Source organism: Heliconius melpomene, chromosome 6, assembly GCF_056956725.1.
Source record: "Heliconius melpomene rosina isolate 202511_hmr_F chromosome 6, ASM5695672v1, whole genome shotgun sequence".
In the NCBI taxonomy this organism is placed as follows: Eukaryota; Metazoa; Arthropoda; class Insecta; order Lepidoptera; family Nymphalidae; genus Heliconius; species Heliconius melpomene.
In genome coordinates, this window is record NC_140394.1 from 7,794,627 (window position 1) to 7,818,665 (window position 24,039).

At 31.7% G+C, this 24,039-nt stretch overlaps 2 protein-coding genes across 4 annotated transcripts; both read right to left on the bottom strand.

Annotated features, from left to right (window-relative positions):
* Positions 1–231: 231 nt before the first annotated feature.
* On the bottom strand, positions 232–3,807 carry LOC146538321 (odorant receptor 13a-like). Of its 2 annotated transcripts, none has more exons than XM_085186217.1 (9): positions 3,661–3,807; positions 3,377–3,564; positions 3,089–3,252; positions 2,684–2,934; positions 2,339–2,435; positions 1,950–2,049; positions 1,369–1,476; positions 951–1,115; positions 232–496 (listed from the first exon to the last, which is right to left on the bottom strand). In XM_085186217.1, exons 1-9 carry the CDS (start codon positions 3,776–3,778, stop codon positions 446–448), a joined length of 1,242 nt encoding a protein of 413 aa, XP_085042343.1. In that variant the 5' UTR covers positions 3,779–3,807; the 3' UTR covers positions 232–445. The 2 variants fall into 2 exon arrangements, with proteins under 2 accessions (XP_085042343.1, XP_085042344.1); XM_085186218.1 differs by having other exon boundaries at positions 1,953–2,049; positions 2,339–2,453.
* A 5,548-nt stretch (positions 3,808–9,355) lies between these two features.
* Positions 9,356–22,127, bottom strand: LOC146538322 (odorant receptor 13a-like). 2 transcript variants are annotated; one of them, XM_085186226.1, is made up of 9 exons: positions 20,316–22,127; positions 13,272–13,459; positions 13,034–13,197; positions 12,510–12,763; positions 12,135–12,234; positions 11,556–11,655; positions 10,362–10,469; positions 9,829–9,993; positions 9,356–9,579 (listed from the first exon to the last, which is right to left on the bottom strand). In XM_085186226.1, exons 1-9 carry the CDS (start codon positions 20,431–20,433, stop codon positions 9,529–9,531), a joined length of 1,248 nt encoding a protein of 415 aa, XP_085042352.1. In that variant the 5' UTR covers positions 20,434–22,127; the 3' UTR covers positions 9,356–9,528. The 2 variants fall into 2 exon arrangements, with proteins under 2 accessions (XP_085042352.1, XP_085042351.1); XM_085186225.1 differs by lacking the exons at positions 9,356–9,579; positions 9,829–9,993; positions 10,362–10,469; ... (3 more) ...; positions 13,034–13,197; positions 13,272–13,459 and adding exons at positions 14,879–15,052; positions 15,478–15,642; positions 15,912–16,019; ... (3 more) ...; positions 17,916–18,079; positions 18,204–18,391.
* Positions 22,128–24,039: the final 1,912 nt, after the last annotated feature.

Below are 24,039 nucleotides of genomic sequence, written 5' to 3' on the forward strand. Positions count from 1 at the left end.
GCGCTTTGCTTTTGCCGCTAAAGCGAGGAAATTAAAATAGTAAATATTTCTTTCCCCTGATTGGGAATCGAACCCATAACCGTCTTCTTTACAGGTCGCACTTTTTCCCTGCGCCACGACGGCCAAAAAATTGCTGATTAATTAAAATTTAAAAAATAAATATAAAATGGTTCTTTTTGTTTACTTCACAAATGGCAAAGAGTACTTGAAGAAAATACTGATAATTTATTGACATCATCATTTATTAATTAATATTAAACAACTACACGAATTAATTTAACTATATTAGTGTCCTAAATTATACTAATTAGAGAACTTTTACTTTAGTATCTTAAATTATAAGACAAAAACTTAAGGTTTTGTTAGAAAGAAAACAAAAATAAATTGTGCAAGATTTTCATAAAAGTTTTTTCATTTTTCCTTTATCCCAATTACGTTCGTTTAGCTATTGAAATCTGCGAAGAACTGTGACAGCTGAGTAGGAGGTTTTCACGATCTGAAATGTGATTATCATTTTTATTCACAGAAAGTAAAGTATTTTTTAAGGTTCTCGCTGTATTCCGCATAAAAACATAGGTGGGCAGAGCCGCAACGAGAACCTAGTGATAAGACTCACCGTTTTCTTTCCGCTCATCCGCTTTCCACCTGAATTCAAGACGTTCCAGCGTGGGAAAATGTTAATAATTAATTCCCCAGACTAAATCTATCCATAAATACAATTATCATGGTTAGTCAGACGCTAACCCACTGTATCTCGCACACAGTAGGAGAGATAGAGGAAGCTAATATTAAAACACTGCGTTCCCCATTTTCCGCTGAATTCTGGGGGCATTGGATGTTGAGTGGCGGAAATCAACGCCGCGCTTTGCCTCGATACCAGAGCGATGAAAGATATATTATTTTCTAACAACGATAATGTCAATTGACTTTTGTTTTTTCTATGTACGTACAGTTGTATAAGAAGCTAGAGAAAGCTCAAATAAGCTGCCAGCAGTAAAGATGACAGGCCGTCTAGCTCGTATAGCTACCAAAAGGAGGCAGGCGCGAACACCCGGTATCGCAGTAATGCCTTTCTCCCACCCTGAACAATACACTGAATTTGCTATGTTTTCACTCTGAAAATATTTATATTTATGTTTAAATATCTATAAGGAAATATCTTCTATTTTTTCTTCTATTTATTACAGTTTTGACAAATCTAGACTTTCAAGATATTTAAGTATATAAATACTAATGTGAGTTCAAATTAATGCAAAAAAAAAAAAAAATAAATTAGATAAAATATTGACTGAATAATTAAGAAATATATACTAATTTCAAATTAGAATACATATATAGTGTGATAAGTATATAACTTAAATAATAAACCTGAATTTTTATTTCATCACACCACTTACAAAATATAAACAGTTGAAAAAGAGCATACAAAATGTAGAGCAAAGTCATGAAAAACTTTGCATTGCTCGGATCCGCATTCTGCAAATTGACATATCTGACAAGTGGATTTGCAGAAAAATAAAATAAAAGTATATTATGTTAGTCTGGTGTACTCGTAACATGTTAAAAAATGTTGTTTTAAAAGCAATTTAAATTCGATTCCCACTTGGAGATATAAAATACATATTTACCGCAAAGCGCGGCGTTAAATTCCGCCACTTAACACGCTTCCAAAAAAGTGGCGAATGGAGTGTCTGAAATAAGTTTTTGAGATGCAGAGATTGATGATTATTTCACACACTAAACACATATTTATTTGCGAGGCAACGCATATTAATAATTTCAGTGTATAAAGCTTTATGTAATTGAATTTACCATTATCTAGCTATATTAAGAGTATATTTATTCGTAAAATATAAGCTGGTGCAATAAAGATGCAAATATAACTTATCTTCTATGAATTTAGTTAAAACAATAAGAGAACCGGTTATGGAATCTTCTATCAAACTCACTACACTAGCTTGATAGCCCAAGAAGCATATAAGAAAGCCACTCGCTGTTAGTTGCGCCAGCATCGGTTTACTTAATGATTTCTTGAACTCCATCGAGTTGCTTAAATGAAAATATTATTTATTCACAAGCGTGTGAATGTAAACGCGATGGGTTGTGGGTTCGATTCCCTCTCGACGAATATTTTCATTTCTTCGCTCAAAGCGTGGCGGTCAGTTCATCCACTCAACATACAATGCTCCAGAACTCGCGGGAAAATGAGGAACAGAGTGCCTTAACACTAGACTATCGCAGTCTGCCCTGCCGTGCTCGATACATGAAGCTGAGAGAGAAATTAGATATTTATTTATTCGACATGTATTATTATACAAAATAATATAACAAACATTACTCCAATATAAACTTATGTTGTTTCACCAAGTTGTTAAGTTTCTTTAAATATTTTTCTCTAAATCTTTCAGTTAATATTGTTCCAGAGTGTTCGGACTCTGAAAACAATAATAACCCTTTAGTACAGTAAATTTTAAGTTATTGGCATATTAAATATTTTCATTTTTCGTCTTTTATGTTTTAAACATAATCACTAAAAATAAATGTATATCTCTACAGAACCTATATCAAATAGTAGATATATGTCATAAGTGCCTTAAAAGCTATCAATTTTATTTAAAATTTCACACTATTCTTAAAAGTTAAACAACACAATTATATATCTAAATTATGTAAGAATTCTTACCATTTTCTCCTAAACAGTCAGTTATAATAGTTTCAAAGCAGTTACATAGTATATTATATTGACATAACAAGTGCATCAAATGGGCCTGCATTATCAAATCATTTAACAAAACAAACGTTGAACTATAACAAAATGCCACATAGACGCTCGAGTAAACCATTGGATAGCGAACTGGAGTTTGATATTCGAAAGGAAAACGAGCTGACACCATCAAATTGTACTCGATGTCATCAACTAAAGGGTAAACATACCTGGAACATTATATATAGATAATTTAAAATTGACGAGCCTATCACCTACCTACTGCGATACACTCAGTGTTGCCCAAAATTTGCCTGCCTGCCTGCTGCCTCAAAATTTTTGTATAAATTTTTACCGATGTTTAAATATTAGTGAAATCATTACCAAGTAGCCACAGTGGAACCGGCTACAGCCAGTAAGAGCTTTAGGAATCTTTTATTCCTTTGAACCCAAAAATTAAATATTTTTTTACGACTTTCAGTTGATATATCAAAATATGGGGATTCCATTGCAGACACCAACTTCTTATAAATAAATGTGTTCTGTCGCTGAAAGTTTCAATATAATTTTTATTTCAAATTAAATGTAATATTATTTTATTCCTATATTTGAACCAGCTCTCCTCGAAAAGAGAGCAACTCTAGTCAACTCAGCACAAAAATAAATACTTACCATATTAATGTATCTAAAGAGAGTTGTAAAATTTATCATCGTGACTATTATATTGTCAACAAGAACATCTAAATTTGTGATATCACTAAACAAATGCCAAGTTTCACATATTAGAAGCAAACTTATCATTGTTTTGATAAAACTACTATAAATAAGGTACGGGGTGCTATCATCCAAGATTGCAAAGCCTGTAACAAAATCATCCAATATCTTTGAAACAAGAGGAAAAAAATAATATTCGTTCCATTTAAACAAAATTAATAATTATCAACAGACAAAAATACCTGCTATATACGTAACACGGTAATAGGACTCAAAAAACAAAGTTTCGTAATCTCCACTCGACAGTTCCAGTGCTTTGCATTGGGTAGTTCGTCTCCAAGCTCTACGAAGAAACTCCATTTTGTGAATTAGTGCTTGGTGAAGTTAAAGTTCTTCTATTTATCTGCTACCAAGTGTTTTGTTTCCATTGTCCAGGCAGAAAAAGTGACGTGAGAAATAATCCTTATTAATATAGTTTTTTGTTTTTCATTTCATGTAAGTATACTTCATATTCCTGGTTTCCTTAGCCCCTCACTCTGCTCTGCCCTGGCGATGGGCCCGGCACCCGCAGGGTAATGAAAGTAGTTCCTTCTCTTCTCTAATTACGTGATCGTCAATGTCATTAATTTCCTTGTCAACAAAATATATATATTCTTAAAGTTAGCTCGATATTTTCAAAGGGATGTACATATATGTAAGTAACAATGAAAACAGTATATCAGTTAAACAATTAACTTCATAGGGTTCGAATAATTATACATTAGATGATTTTATAATTATAAATCTGCACACTCACATTTGATATTCACTTTGTGGATCTCGAAATAAATTCAAAAAGAATAATTGATGGATATTTGTAATCCTATATCTTATAAACAAAGTCGCTTTTCGTGTCTGTCTGTTGTTTCTAACTCTTCTTCTTCTAAAGCACCCAACGGATTTTGATGCGGTTTTCACCATTAGGTCGAGTATTTCTCAGGGAAGGCTTATTTATAGTTTATTATTTGTACATTCTTATGTAAATTAACATAAATACGATAAATGTTTATAAAGTCCTACCCGTTGAGACACTTTCGCGCATGCGTTGCTTTAATGGTAAGTACTACATGAAAAAATGTACTGGAGTGTTGTTTCTCTCAATGAGATCTACAAAAAAGTCCGCGACGGCATATTCGTATCTTTTAAGAATAACGTGTAGTGATCATTTTTCTGTCTAAAAATGATAATTTCAATATATTTTTTATTGTGAGGGATATTTTTCCATAATGGTATTAATCCTTATCCTTTAAAATACTTTATTAAATTTCTACGTTAAACGAAGATAAAATTTGCTTTTTACACTATTTCGAAATTGCGAATAGTTTTAGAGAAAAACGCATTTAATTATTGACACATCACGCCGTTCACACATCAACTGTATCGAGTCAAGTTTCACTTATCCCTTACTCTCAGCATATAAATAAGTATATTATTTAAGTTGGCCATTTAATGTAGATCAAAACTGTCTTTTACTGTTTCTCATTTTAATAAGTACTTTAGAAGTCGTTGCAATATCAAAAAATCCTTGCTGCGAAACGCGGCTCGCGACGTTTTGCTTATACAAGCGCGTCCGCCGCGCCCGCCTGCCTTACACGCATCGGTGGTTTAGTGGTAGAATGCTCGCCTGCCACGCGGGCGGCCCGGGTTCGATTCCCGGCCGATGCATTCTATTTAATTTTCCTCACAGGCAGCCACGTAGTGCTTGCTTTTCATCAGGGACAGAATACCTTCTTCAGCATTAACCACAAGCTCGAAAAAAAAACCCGCATGCCTTTATAGCAACGAAGATTTAAATGCGTTTGCACGTATTGGATAATTCGAATGTATTATTTAATGTCATTTAACTATCTTATTTTTATTTTATTTATTTATTTATAAGGCCCACCAACAATTGATACAATTATTACATGCCATTAAAGAAAAAACAAAGTAAATTATATCTAATTGCTCAATTATTTACAGGTGGGCTCCACATGCAAAAATAAATTTAACGATAACAACTTAAAAATAAACACAATACAAAAAAAAAATAATAATAAATTACACATGCTGCACACAAGTTATACATTATTAAGATAAAAAACAGATTCATATATGCATTAATAAATTATTCACTTATTCTATTTTGTTATACAACTACGAAAAAAAAACAATTAATAATATTAATAATTTAAGGTAAAAGACACTTAATAATAAATAATTTTTATAATTAAAATTAAATTAATGGTACAATCAATTAAAAATTAAATAAATCAATAAAATGAAATAAATTAATCAGCAAGTTTAAGATCCAAATAAAATTAATCAAATATAAGAACAAATAAACAAAAGGATACTAAAAACCCTAAAAATATATATTATATATAATATATTCTAATAAATTAAATTGACATGCTAATAAAAGCTTTTAAAAAGAACAATACAGCTGAATAATAAATTTTTAATATCTTTAAGTTTCATTAAGCATTTTATTGTCAACAAAAGTGTATAAGATTTTCAATTTATTTTTAATAATAGGTAGAAAGTCCGCAAAAATGTCAATGTCTTTTGGGAGACCATTTGCCAGCTTACATATTCTCGAAATAGGCGAATTCGCAACCAGTACAGTTTTTCTGAGGGGGGGCACAAAAGACAAAATTTGATTTCGAGGATATCTCGCTGGAACTCTAAAATTAAGCAAGCCTACTAATTCAGCGCTGTCAATCGATCCATGTAAGATCTTGTGAAGAAAACTTATGTCTAGCATTTTCCCACGATTGCTAAGAGATAATATCTGGAAATGGTTAAGTCTTTCTTCGTAAGACCCAAGCCGGTGGGCAATATTCGCACTATAGGATAAATGCCAAAGAAACCTTTTTTGTACTCTTTCGATTCGTAGCAAGTGCTTCGAAAAATGTGTCAAATCTAAAAATAGTAATTTAAATATATTTTAATAAGTACTTGAAAAGATTAGTAGCACAGATTTAAAATTACGGTACCTACTTAAAAATCCTTGCTGTGTAAAACAATTGGAAAATCCTTATTGAAACTACGAAAATGCGGGTTGCATGAGGGTTTAATTAATTTTCACATTATCTTAAGTGCTTTGCAAACATACATTATATGAATAATCCAGTAGTAAAAGCGGGCGAAGCCGCAAGAGGGTCGCTAGTTATTTAAATATTTATGAGTTTCAAATAGTAAAAGCATCGAAGTATTTTCAATATTGTATATATATATTGTATATATATTGTATATATATATTGTATATATATTGTATTATTTTTAAGATATTTTACCCTATCTTATCTTCAAATATTACTATCCTATCCTATCCTATCCTATCCTATCCTATATCTTATAAAACAAAGTCGCTTTTCGTGTCTGTCTGTTGTTTCTAACTCTTCTTCTTCTAAACCACCCAACGTCCTACCCGTTGAGACACTTTTGCGCATGCGCTGCTTTAATGGTAAGTACTACATGAAAAAAATGTACTGGAGTATTGTTTCTCTCAATGAGATCTACAAAAAAATCCGCAACAGCATATTCGTATCTTTTAAGAATAACGTGTAGTGATCATATTTCTGTCTAAAAATAGTAATTTCAATATATTTTTTATTGTGAGGGATATTTATCCATAATAGTATTAATCCTTGTCCTTTAAAATACTTTATTAAATTTCTACGTTAAACGAAGATAAAATTTGCTTTTTACACTATTTCGAAATTGCGAATAGTTTTAGAGAAAAACGCATTTAATTGTTAACAAATAACGCCGTTCACACATCAGCTGTATCGAGTCAAGTTTCACTTATCCCTTACTCTCAGCATTTAAATAAGTATATTAGTTACGCTGGCCATTTAGTGTAGATGAAAACTGTCTTTTACTGTTTAGAAGTTGTTACAATATTCAGTTCAGTTGTTAAAAATCCTTGCTGCGAAATGGCTCGCCACTCGCCGTGCGTCCCTGCGCGTCCCGCAACGTTTTGCTTACACAAGCGCGTCCGCCGCGCCCGCCTGCCTTACACGCATTGGTGGTTCAGTGGTAGAATGCTCGCCTGCCACGCGGGCGGCCCGGGTTCGATTCCCGGCTGATGCATTCTATTTAATTTTCCTCACAGGCAGCCACGTAGTGCTTGCTTTTCATCAGGGACAGAATACCCTCTTCAGCATTAACCACAAGCTAGAAAAAAATCCCACCTGCCTTTATAGCAACGAAGATTAAGATGCGTTTGCACGTATTGGATAATTGGAGTTGTATTATTTCAGCGCGATATATTTGCTTTCATATTTTTTATAGTAGTTATTAGTAGGTAGGTTTTTGTTTATAGTTTCTTCCGTTTAAAAATTGTCATTTAAGTATGTAAAAATAGTTATTTAAACATATTTTAATAAGTACCTGAAAAGATTAGTAGCTCAGATTTGAAATTACGGTACCTATTAAAAAATCCTTGCTGTGTAAAACAATTGGAAAATCCCTATTGAAACTACGAAAATGCGGGTTGCATTAGGGTTTAATTAATTTTCACATTATCTTAAGTGCTTTGCAAACATACATTATATGAATAATCCAGTAGTAAAAGCGGGCGAAGCCGCAAAAGGGTCGCTAGTAATTCATAAAACCAAGTGGGGGTCGAATCCACAACTTTCACGTTTACAGTCACACGCTTATGCCATTGCGCTACCAAAATTTGCTTGGAGCTTATTTTTATATATGGATACAATTATTAAAATACTACCTAAAAGGGAAACATAAAAACTTTTTACTAACTTCAGAAGGAAACATAAGTTCGACAAAATTTAATTTCAATGCAGCGCAGAGAGCAATTTATTAAAGTAACTTTGTAGTAACTCTACAGCAAGAGTAAAATCTAGCTCGCTTCACTCAAGCCAGCCCTGCCGTAGCCATAAATATTAAATTCACTCAGAACAACATTTGCACGTCCGTTCGCCATTTATCCTATATTGGCTTATCAGCGACTTGAATATCAATATTTGTAATCGAAGCTTTTAGTAGCTACTTAATAATGCATATATATAAAATAATTTCATATTCTTTTATGGTAGGGGAGCCGGAGCGGGGATTTTGCGCGTTACTCGAGTAAAGGAAGTAAAATCATATGGGCAGCGCGTCGGATTATTAAAGAAAATCGATCCTCAGAATATCTCGTTTTGGTTTGTTTGTTACATGTTAAATGAATTTTATTAATTTAATGTAATAAACTTCATAAATATATCAATATATATACAATCACTCATATGTAAATGTGAAACTAGAGCTGACTTAGTTCCCTGGTAACAAACTTCCAGAATTAGAATTGTCGTAACATCTAAGATTTTAGAAGATATTTTAGAATCTGGTACGTTTTCTTTTTATACAAATAAATAAACATAAAATAAATAAATAATTGCATAGTTGGATACGTTCTAAGCTTATGTGCTAGGTAAATTATTACTCAAACTGGTAGGTATAATCTAATTGCCTGGCGCCAGTCATAAACGATATATCTAAAAAAGGTAAAGATAAAGACAGAGTCACTCGCGTCACACGTGTAATATAAAAACTGAATTAGGCAAACTCTGTTCACCATACCTAAACAGCATCAAGTAGTACTCGTATATGGCATAAAGTACTATTTGGATGTCTTCATGTTTATAATTATAAATAAAAGGCGTAGGCATGAGATCATCGAAAGGGCTAAGCATTATTCTACACTATATTTGTCTATAAGTCATATATAAATGTTTTAATAAACACTTGACCCAAAAACTACTTTAACCGTAACTCAGGCAAGTTGACTCACGTCAATACAGTGTTTTTAGTTATTATAATATATTTATTTGAAATAACAAAGATTATTTTACTAATTTTATTGTAAGAATACAGTATTTTAGTTTAATTAGTATTAATAAACCACCATTCACGTCAAATAAGATTTATTGAACCTCATATTGATAATTTTATTCCTAAAAAATACATTGAAGCAAAATTGAATAAGCGTAAAAACCTTTGTGTGACTAAAATAGTAAAACTACTTGTTATTGTAGAAGTAAACAAGCTGAAGGATATATGACGAATTTGTGTGCTCAATTCTAGCGGAGACGAAGCAACACTGTAAGAGCACTGTACGAAGTTTTCACCATCTGAAATTGACAATGAATTTAAGCTAAATTGGGAAAACACACTCTTTTTAAAAAAAATCTATTAAGAATTTGAATAAAATATTTCGATTACAATTTTATGGAATATTTTCTTTCATTTAAGGTGTATGGTTTAAGGAGAAAAAAGCCAGGATGAAGAAGCTTATCACAACTTTGGATTTTTCACATGTTTAGAGGAATTACGTGTCGGGACTCATTGGCTGAACAGGTGAGACAATTAGTAAAACATACCATTGCATATGCTTTAAGAGACAGATCATACATCCCACCAGCAGTGAGAGCTGCGGGCTTGTTAGCTCTAGCTATGATAAGAGAGATAGTGGTGCGGACACCCGGCACGTTGACGATGCCACTCTCCCAACCAGATGCGTACACTGCTTCACCAGTGTTTTCATTCTTAAACATTATATTAAAAAAACATTTAGTCGTTAGTGCTACAGGGCAACAAGCCCGCGGTTGTAAGCTCCACCGTTGTAGGTGCCCATTCGGAGGAATGAATTTACTATTTTCATTTCGTCGAGGCAAGTCACAGCGTTGAGTTTCACCGTTCAACACGCAATGCCTCAAGAATTCGGCGAAAAGTGGAGAACTGAAGTGTTTTAACAGGAACGGAGTGTCTTAACTCTAGGTTCTCAGGTTCTCACACTACCAACTTTATTATATTAATTTAATAATTAAATACCTAAATAATATTTATTTTATTTATTTATGTTAAACTTAAATTACAAAAAGTATACAATATGTTTTATGAAATACAAACAAACCTGTATTTTAATTTCTTCGCACCACCTGCATATTATGTACAGGACAAACATATTATAAGCCAAATACAACAGGCTTGTGAGCCATTTAGTCATATTCACAGACACGGACTGAAACATAGTAGATATATATGGGTAAGTTATATGTGTTAAGAATTCATTGGAAAATGGTGTTATTTAATAAAAATATAATTTCAGTTACATACATATATAATACAAATAAACCTATTACATTACAGTTATATTTTTTTAAATCATCAGTTCAAATTTCAGGAAATCCTAAAGAAAAAAAAACCGTGACCAAGGCAAATTTGCAAAATTATTACCACCCATCTCAAAACATACTTAAAAATTTGTGAGTCATGTTCTAACCGAAGCCATGTGAATCGATCATAATAAAGTACGGTGTAGTGTTACGGCACTCCTTTACCCACTTCCCGCTGATATTTCGAGGCATTGTGTGTTGAGTGGCGGAACTCAACGCCGGCCTTGTTGCCAGAGCGAAGTAATGAAAATATTAATAAATAATAATTCTTTCCTCCGAGTCCGGATCGAACTCACAACTGTCGCCTTACAAACACACCTTTGTGCTGCTGCGCCACAACGGACTAATAATAAAATACAAAAAATAAAGTAAGTTGACGCATATCCCGTGTACGGTACAGACTGCAATTGGAGATAAATTTAAAATAACTCGCCTCTAATATACAAGATGGCGTCTCATCGTTACATATGCAACCCATTCGCCCAAATCATTTGATGAAGGGTTTTATAAGTTTCTATATACTCACAACAAAAAACTGATTTTTCTTGGAATAAAAAAGAAATGAAATATTTTAATATTTTAAAATTTATTTTATCTTAATAAGATAACAACCTTTATTAACTTTTTTGCCCTGTAGGTAGTATAATATTTTGTACCTATATGTTTTGAGACATTTCTTATTTTCCGCGTATTTTGTAGACATTAGTATAGCTTACTAGAATGGGGTAAAGAAAATTAAAAATTAAATTAAATTACATTGGGAATACTAAAAAATATTTCCATATGTAGGGATCATCATTGATCGTTTATTATAGGTAAAGAATATATTCTTAAAATAAAAAGAAAAAATACTTAATAATACTAGAATACATACATAAATACATACATTTATATATATATTGTAGTATATATGTTTCGTTTATAAAGCTTACCGTTGCAACTTGAAAGCCGATAGAACAAATAAGTGATGTGCTAACGGCCAGCTGAACTAACATCGGCGTACTCAATAAATCCCGGAGCTTCAGGGTATTGCTGCAAATACCAGTACAGTGTGCAGAGCACCAGAGAAAACAAATATAAACGCAATTTATGCTATCATGATAGTTCCACTTGAAATTGTGATTTTAAAAGTTTTGCTAGTTTTAAAAGGTTTTTATTTGTAGAAATGGCTATATGTATTTATATTCATAATACATTCATGCTTTTTTTTCAGCTTCACGCTGTATCCCGCACACAGCAAGGTAGTCAGAAGGAACCTAGTGTTAAGACACTCCGTTCCCCACGTTCTGCGGAATTCTGGAGGCATTGCGTGTTAAGGGGCAGCCTCGACACCAGAACGAAGAAATGGAAATATAAACGTAAATAAATATTTCACTTCCTCGAGTGGGGATCGAACCGACAACCAATATTCATACTCCATTCATAGTCATATTATTGTTAATAAACAAGTAAATACCAAGAAACATAGTATTTATATGCTTAATACCATCTTGAAGCTTATATAATCTTACCACAGAATAAAATTGTGTTGTTTTACTAAATTTCCTAATCGCGTTTTGTATTCTTTTGTGAAAGCCTCGTTCAGGTGCAAATTGTTATTTAAACGAAGACCTATAAAAATGTGAGTAACATATTCATGATATGGTAGCAATACTAAAAAATATTTAAAATTTAATGAGAGAGCCTAGTGGTAAATCACTCCGCTCTCCACTTTCTGACAAATTCTGGAAGCATTGTGGGTCGAGTGCTTAATGCCGCTTTGCCTCGACACTAAAGCGTTTGAGAATTGAACCTACAACCTATAGTGTTTACAGTCAAACTTTCTGCCTTTGTGTTATAAACCTAAAATCAAATTAAAGTAAATGATCCTATATATAAGTACTTACCTTGGAATTTGGATAGGCAATCAATTAAAATATTTTCAAAACAATCGTTAAGTACAGCAAATTGGCAAAGTAAATGCATTAAATGAGCTTGCATTATGAGATCGTTAGCCATGACAAAGTAGCACATATAGGAGAAGACCACCATCATGCCCAGATACGTAGGAGGATATAAAGAAGGAGTTTGAAATTTGAACGGCAGCCGAACAAACGCCATCAGATTATATTCCAAGTCATCGACAAGAGGATAAATATGCCTGAAACGTGTAATTTTTACCACTAAAATTGGTATTTGAAAAAACACATATCTAAAGCTTTTTTTTAGAACTCGAAATTCTTGAAAAAAATGCAATGTATTGTAATATAAATAATATATATGTAGTTCGGTTAGAGTCTAGTAGAACTCTACTTCAATTGTTTTAACATGGTTCATCTTATTTTACTTCAAATACATGTATATAAAAAATAAAATGTACTTATTTCCGTATACTAACAGAAGTTAAAAACTAGTCATAAAAATATCTTACCAAAAGATTACAGTACAAGTGCCTATACCTAAAAGTAGTTTTAATGATGCCTTATTAGTCTTACGCCAAGTTGCTAAAATATTTTTCCTTTGGCTTGTCGAGATATCAAAGTTTTCTGATTCCATCGAAGAGGATAATTTTTTGAAAACACTCTTGTTTGTTATCTAAAATTAAATGACAACATTAATTTATATTTAATTAATTAAATTATTATTTAATTTTAATGTTTACAATTTACCGTAATTTTATACTTGCACAATGCCCCAAATTGTATGAGAAGAAGGTTGAGTCCGTCGGTTACTGCGTCTATAGTCCACGTTATGCTAAAGAACTGCCACACCTCGCCGCAGGCAAATAACACTAGCAGCGTCTTAACTGTCGTACTGTAGATGAAGTAAATCATACTGCTCTCCCAAATGGAAAGACCTACAAAATATATTGATTATTAAAATAAATTAAAATGCAATATTTAATATTTATTTTCATTATTTAAGGTATAAATAAATTTTTGTATTTTTTTAGAATAAAAAAAACAATACAAACAATTAGATAAGTATTTTAGAATGATTTTAATATAAAGTAAATCGGGAAAAATTAATTTTATCTTAATATACCGCATAAATACACGATTCTGTATAGAAATTCAAAAAAATATATTTCAAATTTTCCACTCGCTAATGTTAAAGCGTCGCTGTTAGTGAGTTTCCTCCACACAGCATTTAAGAGCTGCATTTTTCTTAGTCCTTTTAACAAATAGCAACTTAATTCGCATTGAACATTCTAAAATAATTCTCACTTTAATTCAATTTAAATAGTATTCGATTCATTTCCACAACACGAATGGTGCATTCATATAAAATAGCGCTATGCAAACATCGTCGCCTTGATTCTCTTGTGTGTTTTATAAAAATCGATGGTAGTCGATCGAGATTTTCGATGTCCCACTATTTTCCAATTTTTGTTCTAATATAGAAGGGTACGTTTAAACATATTTCTATCATCATTATAAAATGAAATTACAATGTAGAGAGAGAGAGAGATAATATGTACGTTACTTGATGCAAATTCCATTGAAAAATTTCGAAATGCGTAATTTTTGTTCCTCAATATAATTTAATTTAGATTAAAATATTAACACATAAATATTATAAGAAATTGCTTAAGTTATCTTATGTTAATTTAATTTAAAAGTTCGACTTATTTGCAAGCAATGGAAACAGAATTCAGAAATCACTGGGCCATAATTAAGTTTCAATCGTGTAAATGATTCAGGTCCGTTTGGACATCGCCTTATCGAATTATTCATTGAGCACGGAAATTCATTATTAAAGCTTGGGAATCGTTGCAATGCCTTATAAATTTTATTTTTTGATACAGATAGAGAAGAAAAAAAATTGAATATATCTTAAGATATATTTAATTTTTTTTTACCTTCACGCTGTATCCCGCATATAACTGGGTAGGCAGAGGCAAAGGTTAAAATAAACCGTCCTTGTTAAAACACTTCAGTTCTTCATTTCCGCCGCATTCTTGAAGCATTGCGTGATGAGTGGCGAAACTCAACGCCGCGCTTTGCCTCGTTGCAAGAGCGAGGAAATGAAAATAGTAAATATTTTTCCTTGATTGGGATTGAACCCATAACCTTCTTCTTTACAGGTCGCACTTTTTGCCTGCGCCACGACGGTCTCAAAAAAAAAATTGCTGATTAATTAAAATTTAAAAAAGAAATTCAAAGCAAAGGGTACTTGAAGGAAATACTGATAATTTTTTGACATCATCATTTATTCATTAATATTAAACAACTACACGAAATAATTTATATCATACTAATTAGTGAACTTTTACTTTAGTGTCTTCAATTATAAGACAAAAACTTAAGGTTTTGTTAGAAAGAAAACAAAAATAAATTGTGTAAGATTTTCATAAAAGTTTTTTCATTTTTCCTTTATCCCAATTACGTTCGTTTAGCTATTGAAATCTGCGAAGAACTGTGACAGCTGAGTAGGAGGTTTTCACGATCTGAAATGTGATTATCATTTTTATTCACAGAAAGTAAAGTATTTTTTAAGGTTCTCGCTGTATTCCGCATAAAAACATAGGTGGGCAGAGCCGCAACGAGAACCTAGTGATAAGACTCTCCGTTTTCTTTCCGCTCTTCCGCTTTCCACCTGAATTCAAGACATGTGTAAAAATGTCCCACATGTTCCAGCGTGGGAAACGCTAACACATTGTATCTCGCACACAGCAGGGAAGATAGATCCCTCTATGTTAAGTAGCTAATGTTAAGACACTGCGTTCCCCATTTTCCGCTGAATTCTGGGGGCATTGGATGTTGAGTGGCGTAACTCAACACCGCGCTTTGCCTCGATACCAGAGAGAAGAAAGATATTTTATTTTCTAACAATACTAAAGTCAATTGACTTTTGTTTTTTCTATGTACGTACAGTTGTATAAGAAGCTAGAGAAAGCTCAAATAAACTGCCAGCAGTAAAGATGACAGGCCGTCTAGCTCGTATAGCTACCAAAAGGAGGCAGGCGCGAACACCCGGTATCGCAGTAATGCCTTTCTCCCACCCTGAACAATACACTGAATTTGCTATGTTTTCACTCTGAAAAGATTTATATTTATGTTTAAATATCTATAAGGAAACATTTTATATAAATGTTTCTATTTATTCTTCTATTTATTACAGTTTCGACAAACCTAGACTTTCAAAGTATATAAATACTAATGTGAGTTCAAATTAATGTAAAAAAATAATTCTATCTAATTAGATAACTTATTGACTGAATAATTAAGAAATGTATACTAATTTTAAATTAGAATATATAGATATATAATATCATAGCTTATATACTTATATTAAGCTGATAGTACCTGAATTTTAATTTCATCACACCACTTACAAAATATAAACAGTTGAAAGAGAGCATACAAAATGTAGAGCAGTGTCATGAAAAACTTTGCGTTGCTCGGATCCGCATTCTGCAAATTGACATATCTGACAAGTGGATTTGCAGAAAAATAAAATAAAAGTATATTATGTTAGTCTGGTGTACTCGTAACATGTTAAAAAATGTTGTTTTAAAAGCAATTTAAATTCGATTCCCACTTGGAGATATAAAATACATATTTACCGCAAAGTGCAGCGTTTAATTCAGCCACTTAACAGGCTTTCAAAATTCGATGAAAAGTGGGGAATGGTTAGTTAAGACACTTAACTAAGTTTTTCAGGAATGATGCAGAGATTGATGATTATTTTACACACTAAACACATATCTCTTTGCGAGGCAATGCAATTTAATAATTTCAGTGTATAAAGCTTTATGTAATAGTTTTACCATTATCTAGCTATATTATGAGTATATTTATTCGTAAAATATAAGCTGGTGCAATAAAGATGCAAATATAACTTATCTTCTATGAATTTAGTTAAAACAATAAGAGAACCGGTTATGAAATCTTCTATCAAACTCACCACACTAGCTTGATAGCCCAAGAAGCATATAAGAAAGCCACTCGCTGTTAGTTGCGCCAGCATCGGTTTACTTAACGATTTCTTGAACTCCATCGAGTTGCTTAAATTAAAATATTATTTATGCACACGCGTGTGACTGTAAAAGCGACAGGTTGTGGGTTCGATTCCCACTCGAGGTAATGAAATATTAAATATTTTCATTTCTTCGCTCAAAGCGTGGCGGTGAGTTCATCTACTCAACATGCAATGCTCCAGAATTCACGGGAAAATGAGGAACAGAGTGCCTTAACACTAGACTCTCTCAGTCTGCCCTACTACGTGCTGGATACATGACACTGAGAGGAAAATGAGATATTTATTTATTCGATATGTATTATTATACAAAATAATATAACAAACATTACTCCAATATAAACTTATGTTGTTTCACCAAGTTGTTAAGTTTCTTTAAATATTTTTCTCTAAATCTTTCAGTTAATATTGTTCCAGAGTGTTCGGACTCTGAAAACGATGACATAACTTTAGTACAGTAAATTTTAAGTTATTGGCATATAAAATATTTTCATTTTTCGTTTTTTATGTATTAAACATTAGATTACAGTATTTAGCTCAAAAAATCGCTAAAAATAAAAGTATATCTCTACAGTACCTAAATCAGATACTAGATATATGTCATAAGTGCCTTAAAAGCTATCAATTTTATTTAAAATTTCACACTAATCTTAAAAATTAAATAACAATATGTCTAAATTATGTAAGAATTCTTACCATTTTCTCCTAAACAGTCAGTTATAATAGTTTCAAAGCAGTTACACAGTATATTATACTGACATAACAAGTGCATCAAATGGGCCTGCATTATCAAATCATTTAACAATACAAACGTCGAACTATAACAAAATGCCACATAGACGCTCGAGTAAACCATTGGATAGCGAACTGGAGTTTGATATTCGAAAGGAAAACGAGCTGACACCATCAAATTGTACTCGATGTCATCAACTAAAGGGTAAACACACCTGGAAAATAATATATATGAATATTTAAAATTGACGAGCCTACTACCTACCAACTATATGGCTTTACAATCGTTATATTGTAAAGTGTAACAAAAATAAACCTTATCTTCTTATTAAATCAATTAAACTATTTAATATTTTACAAGATAATTTTTTTCTCTAGGAAAACTAAGAAAGTACACATACATCCCAATAAAAGTCGAGGGTCTTGCGTTAAGCAAGGTAAGCAGCGATACCTGGCGGCACCTGGAACCGTTCGCCGCCGGAGTTCCAAGCACTGCGATACACACAGTGTTACCTAATAGTTTCCTGCCCGCCTGCTGCCTCAAAATTTTCGTATAAATTATTATTAATCGGTTGTTTAAATATTAGTGAAAACATTACCAAATAGCCAAAGTGCTACCGGCTAAAGCCAGTAATAGCTTCAGGAATCTTTCATTTCTTTGAACCCAGAAATTAAATATTTTTTTACGATTTTCAGTTGATATATCAAAATATGGGGATTCCATTGCAGACACCAACTTCTTGTAAATAAATGTGTTTTGTCGCTGTAAATTTAAATATATTTTTTATTTCAAATTAAATGTAATATTATTTTATTCCTATATTTGAACCAGCCCTCCTCGAAAAGAAAGCAACTCTAGTCAACTCAACACAAAAATAAATACTTACCATATTAATGTATCTAAAGAGAGTTGTAAAATTTATCATGGTGACTGTTATATTGTCAATAAGAACATCTAAATTTGTAGTATCACTTAACAAATGCCAAGTCTCACATATTAGAAGCAAACTTATCATTGTTTTGATAAAACTACTATAAATAAGGTACGGGGTGCTATCATCCAAGATTGCAAAGCCTGTAACAAAATCATCCAATATCTTTGAATCAAAATAATATTAGTATTACATATGAAATAGAAATTTAGGTTATTTAATTTAATTTAATTTATATTCTTTATTGCACATATAAGAAAATAGTAAAAAAAAAACAGTTGAAAAGTTACGTTTACAATGGCGGGCTTATTTCTGGAGCTAATAACCTATGGAAGTGGATGAGTGCCAAACAGCGGAATAAGAACACAGTGCAATCAAAAAAAAAATATCCGAAAAAAATATATATATATTAACTAATCCATTATATATATAGTACATGCTACAATATATATATACATACACAAGTTATAAATATATCCTATATCTTATAAAACAAAGTCGCTTTTCGTGTCTGTCTGAACTTTCTAACTCTTCTTCTTCTAAACCACCCAACGGATTTTTATGCGGTTTTCACCATTAGGTCGAGTATTTCTCAGGGAAGGTTTATATATAGTTTATTATTTGTACATTCTTATGTAAATTAACATAAATACGATAAATGTGTCTAAAGTCCTACCCATTGAGACACTTTCGCGCATGCGCTGCTTTAATGGTAAGTACTACATGAAAAAAATGTACGGAGTATTGTTCCTCTTAATAAGATCTACAAAAAAGTCCGCGAGAGCATATTTTTATCTTTTAAGGATAACGTGTAGTGATCATATTTCTGTCTAAAAATAGTAATTTCAATATATTTTTTATTGTGAGGGATATTTTTCCATAATGATATTAATCCTTATCCTTTAAAATACTTTATTAATTTTCTACGTTAAACGAAGATAAAATTTGCGTTTTACACTATTTCGAAATTGCGAATAGTTTTAGAGAAAAACGCATTTAATTGTTGACACATCACGCCGTTGACTCATCAGCTGTGCCGACTTAAGTTTTACTGATCCCTTACTCTCAGCATATAAATAAGTATATTAGTTACGTTGGCCATTTAATGTAGATCAAAACTGTCTTTTACTGTTTTTTCATTTTAAAAAGTACTTTAGAAGTTGTTACAATATCAAAACATCCTTGCTGCGAAACGCGCCCCGCGACGTTTTGCTTATACAAGCGCATCATGAGCAGTCATCGCATTCTACATCGGTGGTTCCGTGGTAGAATGCTCGCCTGCCACGCGGGCGGCCCGGGTTCGATTCCCGGCCAATGCATTCTATTTAATTTTCCTCACAGGCAGCCACGTAGTGATTGCTTTTCATCAGGGACTACATTAACCACAAGCTCGAAAAAAAAAACCCGCCCGCTATAGAGGCATAGCAACGAAGATTTAGATGCGTTTGCACGTATTGGATAATTGGAGTTGAATGTATTATTTCAGCGCGATATATTTAGTTTAATATTTTTTGTAGTAGTTATTAGTAGGAAGGCTTTTGTTTATAATTTCTTCCGTTTAAAAATAGTCATTGAACTATCTAAAAATAGTCATTTAAATATATTTTAATAAGTACTTGAAAAGATTAGTAGCACAGATTTAAAATTACGATACCTACAAAAAATCCTTGCCGAGTAAAACAATTGGAAAATCCTTATTGGAACTACGAAAATGCGGGTTGCATTAGAGTTTAATTAATTTTCACATTATCTTAAGTGCTTTGCAAACATACATTATATGAATAATCCAGTAGTAAAAGCGGGCGAAGCCGCAAGGGGGTCGCTAGTAATTATATATACTATTAAATTGACTACATATACATAAATATATAATACATACATAATTTGTACCCATACATACATATACATATATATATATATATATATATATATATATATATATATATATATATATATACAATTATTCATTTTTATATTATACAATTATATTATTCCGATAGTAAACAAATAAAAGAAAAAAAAACTCCATTTTAAATAAAATGAATAATTATAAACATACAAAATTACCTGCGATATACGTAACACGGTAAATGGACTCAAAAAACAAAGTTTCGTAATCCCCACTCGACAGTTCCAGTGCTTTGCATTGGGTAGTTCGTCTCCAAGCTCTACGAAGATACTCCATTGTGTGAATTAGTGCTTGGTGAAGTTAAAGTTCTTCCATTTATCTGATAGCAAGTGTTTTGTTTCCATTGTCCAGGCAGAAAAAGTGACGTGAGAAATAATCCTTATTAATATAGTTTTTTGTTTTTCATTTCATGTAGGCATACTTCACTGCCATGGTCTTAGCTCCTCACTCTGTTAGGGGATGGGCCCGGCATCAGCACGGTGAATCCCTGAAAGTAGTTCCTTCTCTCCTCTAATCATCAGATCGTCAATGTCATTATATAATTTCCTTTTCAGCACAATATATATCTTTTTAAAGTTAGCTCGATATTTTCAAAGGGATGTATGTATATGTTAGTAACAATGAAAACAGTATATCAGTTAAACAATTAACTTCATAGGGTTCGAATAATTATACATTAGATGATTTTATAATTATAAATCTGCACACTCACATTTGATATTCACTTTGTGGCTCTCAAAATAAATTCAAAAGGCATAATTGATGGACACTTGTAATTATTTAAATATTTATGAGTTTCAAATAGTTAACAGCATAGAAGTATTTTCAATATTGTATATATATGTATTATTTTATAAGATGTTTTACCCTATCTTATCTTATCGTCCAACAAATATTTCACATATATAATGGATTTAAAAGAAATTTACAGTTATATAGTTTATTAATCAGTAGAACACTTTAGACTACAATTTATGTAATGATTTTGTAGGATTTGGCTATAATGTAACAATTAACAAGAAGATTAGGCGAGCGAAGCCTCGGTCGTGTCGCTAGTATATTATAAATCAAAGTATATTATACGAGTAGCTTTCAGGTTTTCAAAGAATGCTCTATATTAAGTTGGCTTTGTTTACACTTTTAGCAAATGTGAAAAAAAACGTGTTGACTCACGTGTATGTATACGTCCTATAATATAGCTACCGAAACATTGTGTGAAAGATAGTTTTCTATTTATATTTTAGACATATACAAAGTAACCTACATATAAATTATATAAAAAAGAGAAAAAAACATCCAGTCAATAATGACTGCCATTACTTAATTTTCCGAGATAGATCTAGATTCTAGAGGTGTCACATAATATTAGAGATTCTTTGAATATGTAACCATCGTGTTCAGATTTCCAACTGTGTCATGAAATTATTAAACTGAAACATTATTCTAATATCACAAAAATATATTAAAAAAAATAAAAAAAAAAACAGTAGAATTGATAACCTCCTTTTCTTACAGAAGTCGGTTAAAAAAAGAACATTGGACCATCAAATGTGGATCCCTAAAACATTGCAATAATATCTTTAGTTAAATATGTAAGTTTACTACTAGTAATTATAGGGCGGTGGAATTAATACAAATCTATTTGATATATCACCACGCATATTATCGGCAACCAACGATCAGACGACAAACAGAATGATTGAATATTTCATAGTACAAACGCAATTAGCCGAGGTGAAATGGTAAAAGGTATGAATTAGCCGATACTATCGTTTTATTGCTAGCTGGTAATTTGTTTTTCTGAGAATCATTTCTGTGAACATTTAGAGTATTTTATTTTTTAAAGGTAAAACGTACGTGGTGGTGATGAGTTCGATTCCCACTCGAAGAAATATTTAAGCTTAGATTGAGTTTGTTCGGTGAACATACCGCGATACGGTAAATATATTAAATTAAAAAACAATACATAATAATTTCTATTATTATAAAAGAAAATTAAATAGAATTTAAAAAGAATAAAGTAGATAAAACATGGCGAAAATTTAAAAAAAATATTCATTTTCAACATTTTGTTTTCTAATTTTAAAGGGAAAAGGTGTCCAACAAGTACATTTTCATTTAAAATATCTCGTTTCAAAATAATGGACAGATTTTAAGACAAGAAGCGTCAGCCAACGTCGTACTTTAGGGAATTCGAGAGCCTAGCACTTGAAATCGCTTAACGTAAGAAGCTCTGTAGATTTTCTGCAAAGATAACCCTAAAGAGTAGATCTCTTAAGAATGGTGACGTATTAATTGCCACAATTTAAAGTAAAAAGACAAATTCCTGATATTTCTGTTTTATAGCTAAGTACCTATAGTTTTTTTGGTTGGGATAAACAAAATTATATGAAAATTTCATTAAGTGTTTTAGATTTCGCTAAACATACATATTAAATTATGTATTTGTGAATATTTTTATTAATATTGAACTTTTATTATAACATTAATCTTTTAAATCTTTTTCTAATTTTGAAATGTGGATAATTGTGTTACTTATTTCCTATGATCTATGGATGTTGACTGTTCCATCCGACGACATGTTTAACCCGACCGTGATAAAACTATTCCTAAATACAAGGAGAGTTTCGTATGAAAAAGCGGAAGCCTTATATTATAATGAAAGCCCATAATTATCTAAAACTACACAAAATATTTAACTTCACCTAATAAAACAGTTTAATATCAGTACAAAATTGTAAAATAACTTTAATTTTTGTTTTCGTTATATATAATTTTGTAGAATGGGTATTCTTTCTTGAAAGTAAGCATTTTCTTTTAAATCCCCTACCGCATTCGTAGAGAGGTGGAGCGCTTTTGTTTTTGCTTTTTACGTTCTTTTGTTTACCCACATACAAGTATTAAGCCATAGCATACTTATGCCTCGCTAGGGCATTCATGTCAACTGCTATTTTTAACATATTATGCTGTTTGGAAAACGTCTATATTATTATTATTTTGTTGCATTAAACATAATTATATATGTTACTGAGTCTAGCTTTTGATTATAATTAAGTGAGCTATACCTAAATTTGCTTGTTATAAATAATTCAAGAATAAACTCGTGATACAACAGTAAAGAATATAATCGTTAACTATATATAAATTATATACATCCCATACAAAAAATGTACAGACACATACACTCACACACACGGACACACACGCACACACACACACACACACACACACACACATACACATTGTATACACACAACAATAAACAAATAAAAAGGAGATAACTATGTAAGAATATTGAAAATAAGTATGTAAGTTAGTAAGTAAGTAAGTAAGTAATTTAGAAGTAGATACACTATTGTAGCTAGGTCTCTGAAGCTCTTGAAACAAGACACGTCTCTTAGCATAAATTAACTGGCTTCTTAAACGCTCGTAGAGCTGAAGTTTCACGTCAGGTTTACCTTTATTAATGTGCCGACAACTTCATATGAAACTTCAACGGTAACTAAATTCATTACAATAGATGTCGTTTGCATTCCTCTTAACCTATTTTCTAGCGGCGATATTAATAATATAGAATAAGAATAAATTAACATACATAAGTTTCTTATTTAGGTTTAAGCTTTAAAAAATATAAAATTACAGAGGCCAGTAGTAGCGTACTATAAATGCGACAGGTGGTGGGTTCGATTCCAACTGGTGGAAATGAGATGTTTAATATTTTAATGTCTTGATAAATGGTAAATGTCAAGAAATAGGCGGAAAGTGGAGTACGGAGTGTCTTAACATTAGTTTCCCCTTAGCTACCCTGCCGTGTGCGGAATACAGCGTGAAGCTAAAGAATATATAAAATTGTCATAAATAGTAGTGCACTGTTTATAAATT

Excerpts from the sequence above, each read along its gene's own strand:
- LOC146538321 (XM_085186218.1), bottom strand. The coding sequence starts at position 3,778 with ATGGAGTTTCTTCGTAGAGCTTGGAGACGAACTACCCAATGCAAAGCA. Across the intron at positions 2,935-3,088 it reads GGTTCCACTGTGGCTACTTG|GTATGTTTACCCTTTAGTTG; the intron begins GTAATGATTTCA and ends ATAATGTTCCAG. Across the intron at positions 2,454-2,683 it reads TGACTGTTTAGGAGAAAATG|GGTTATTATTGTTTTCAGAG; the intron begins GTAAGAATTCTT and ends ACTGTACTAAAG.
- LOC146538322 (XM_085186226.1), bottom strand. The coding sequence starts at position 20,433 with ATGGAGTATCTTCGTAGAGCTTGGAGACGAACTACCCAATGCAAAGCA. Across the intron at positions 13,460-20,315 it reads CCGTGTTACGTATATCGCAG|GTCTTTCCATTTGGGAGAGC; the intron begins GTAATTTTGTAT and ends TATATTTTGTAG. Across the intron at positions 13,198-13,271 it reads TGTGCAAGTATAAAATTACG|ATAACAAACAAGAGTGTTTT; the intron begins GTAAATTGTAAA and ends ATTTAATTTTAG.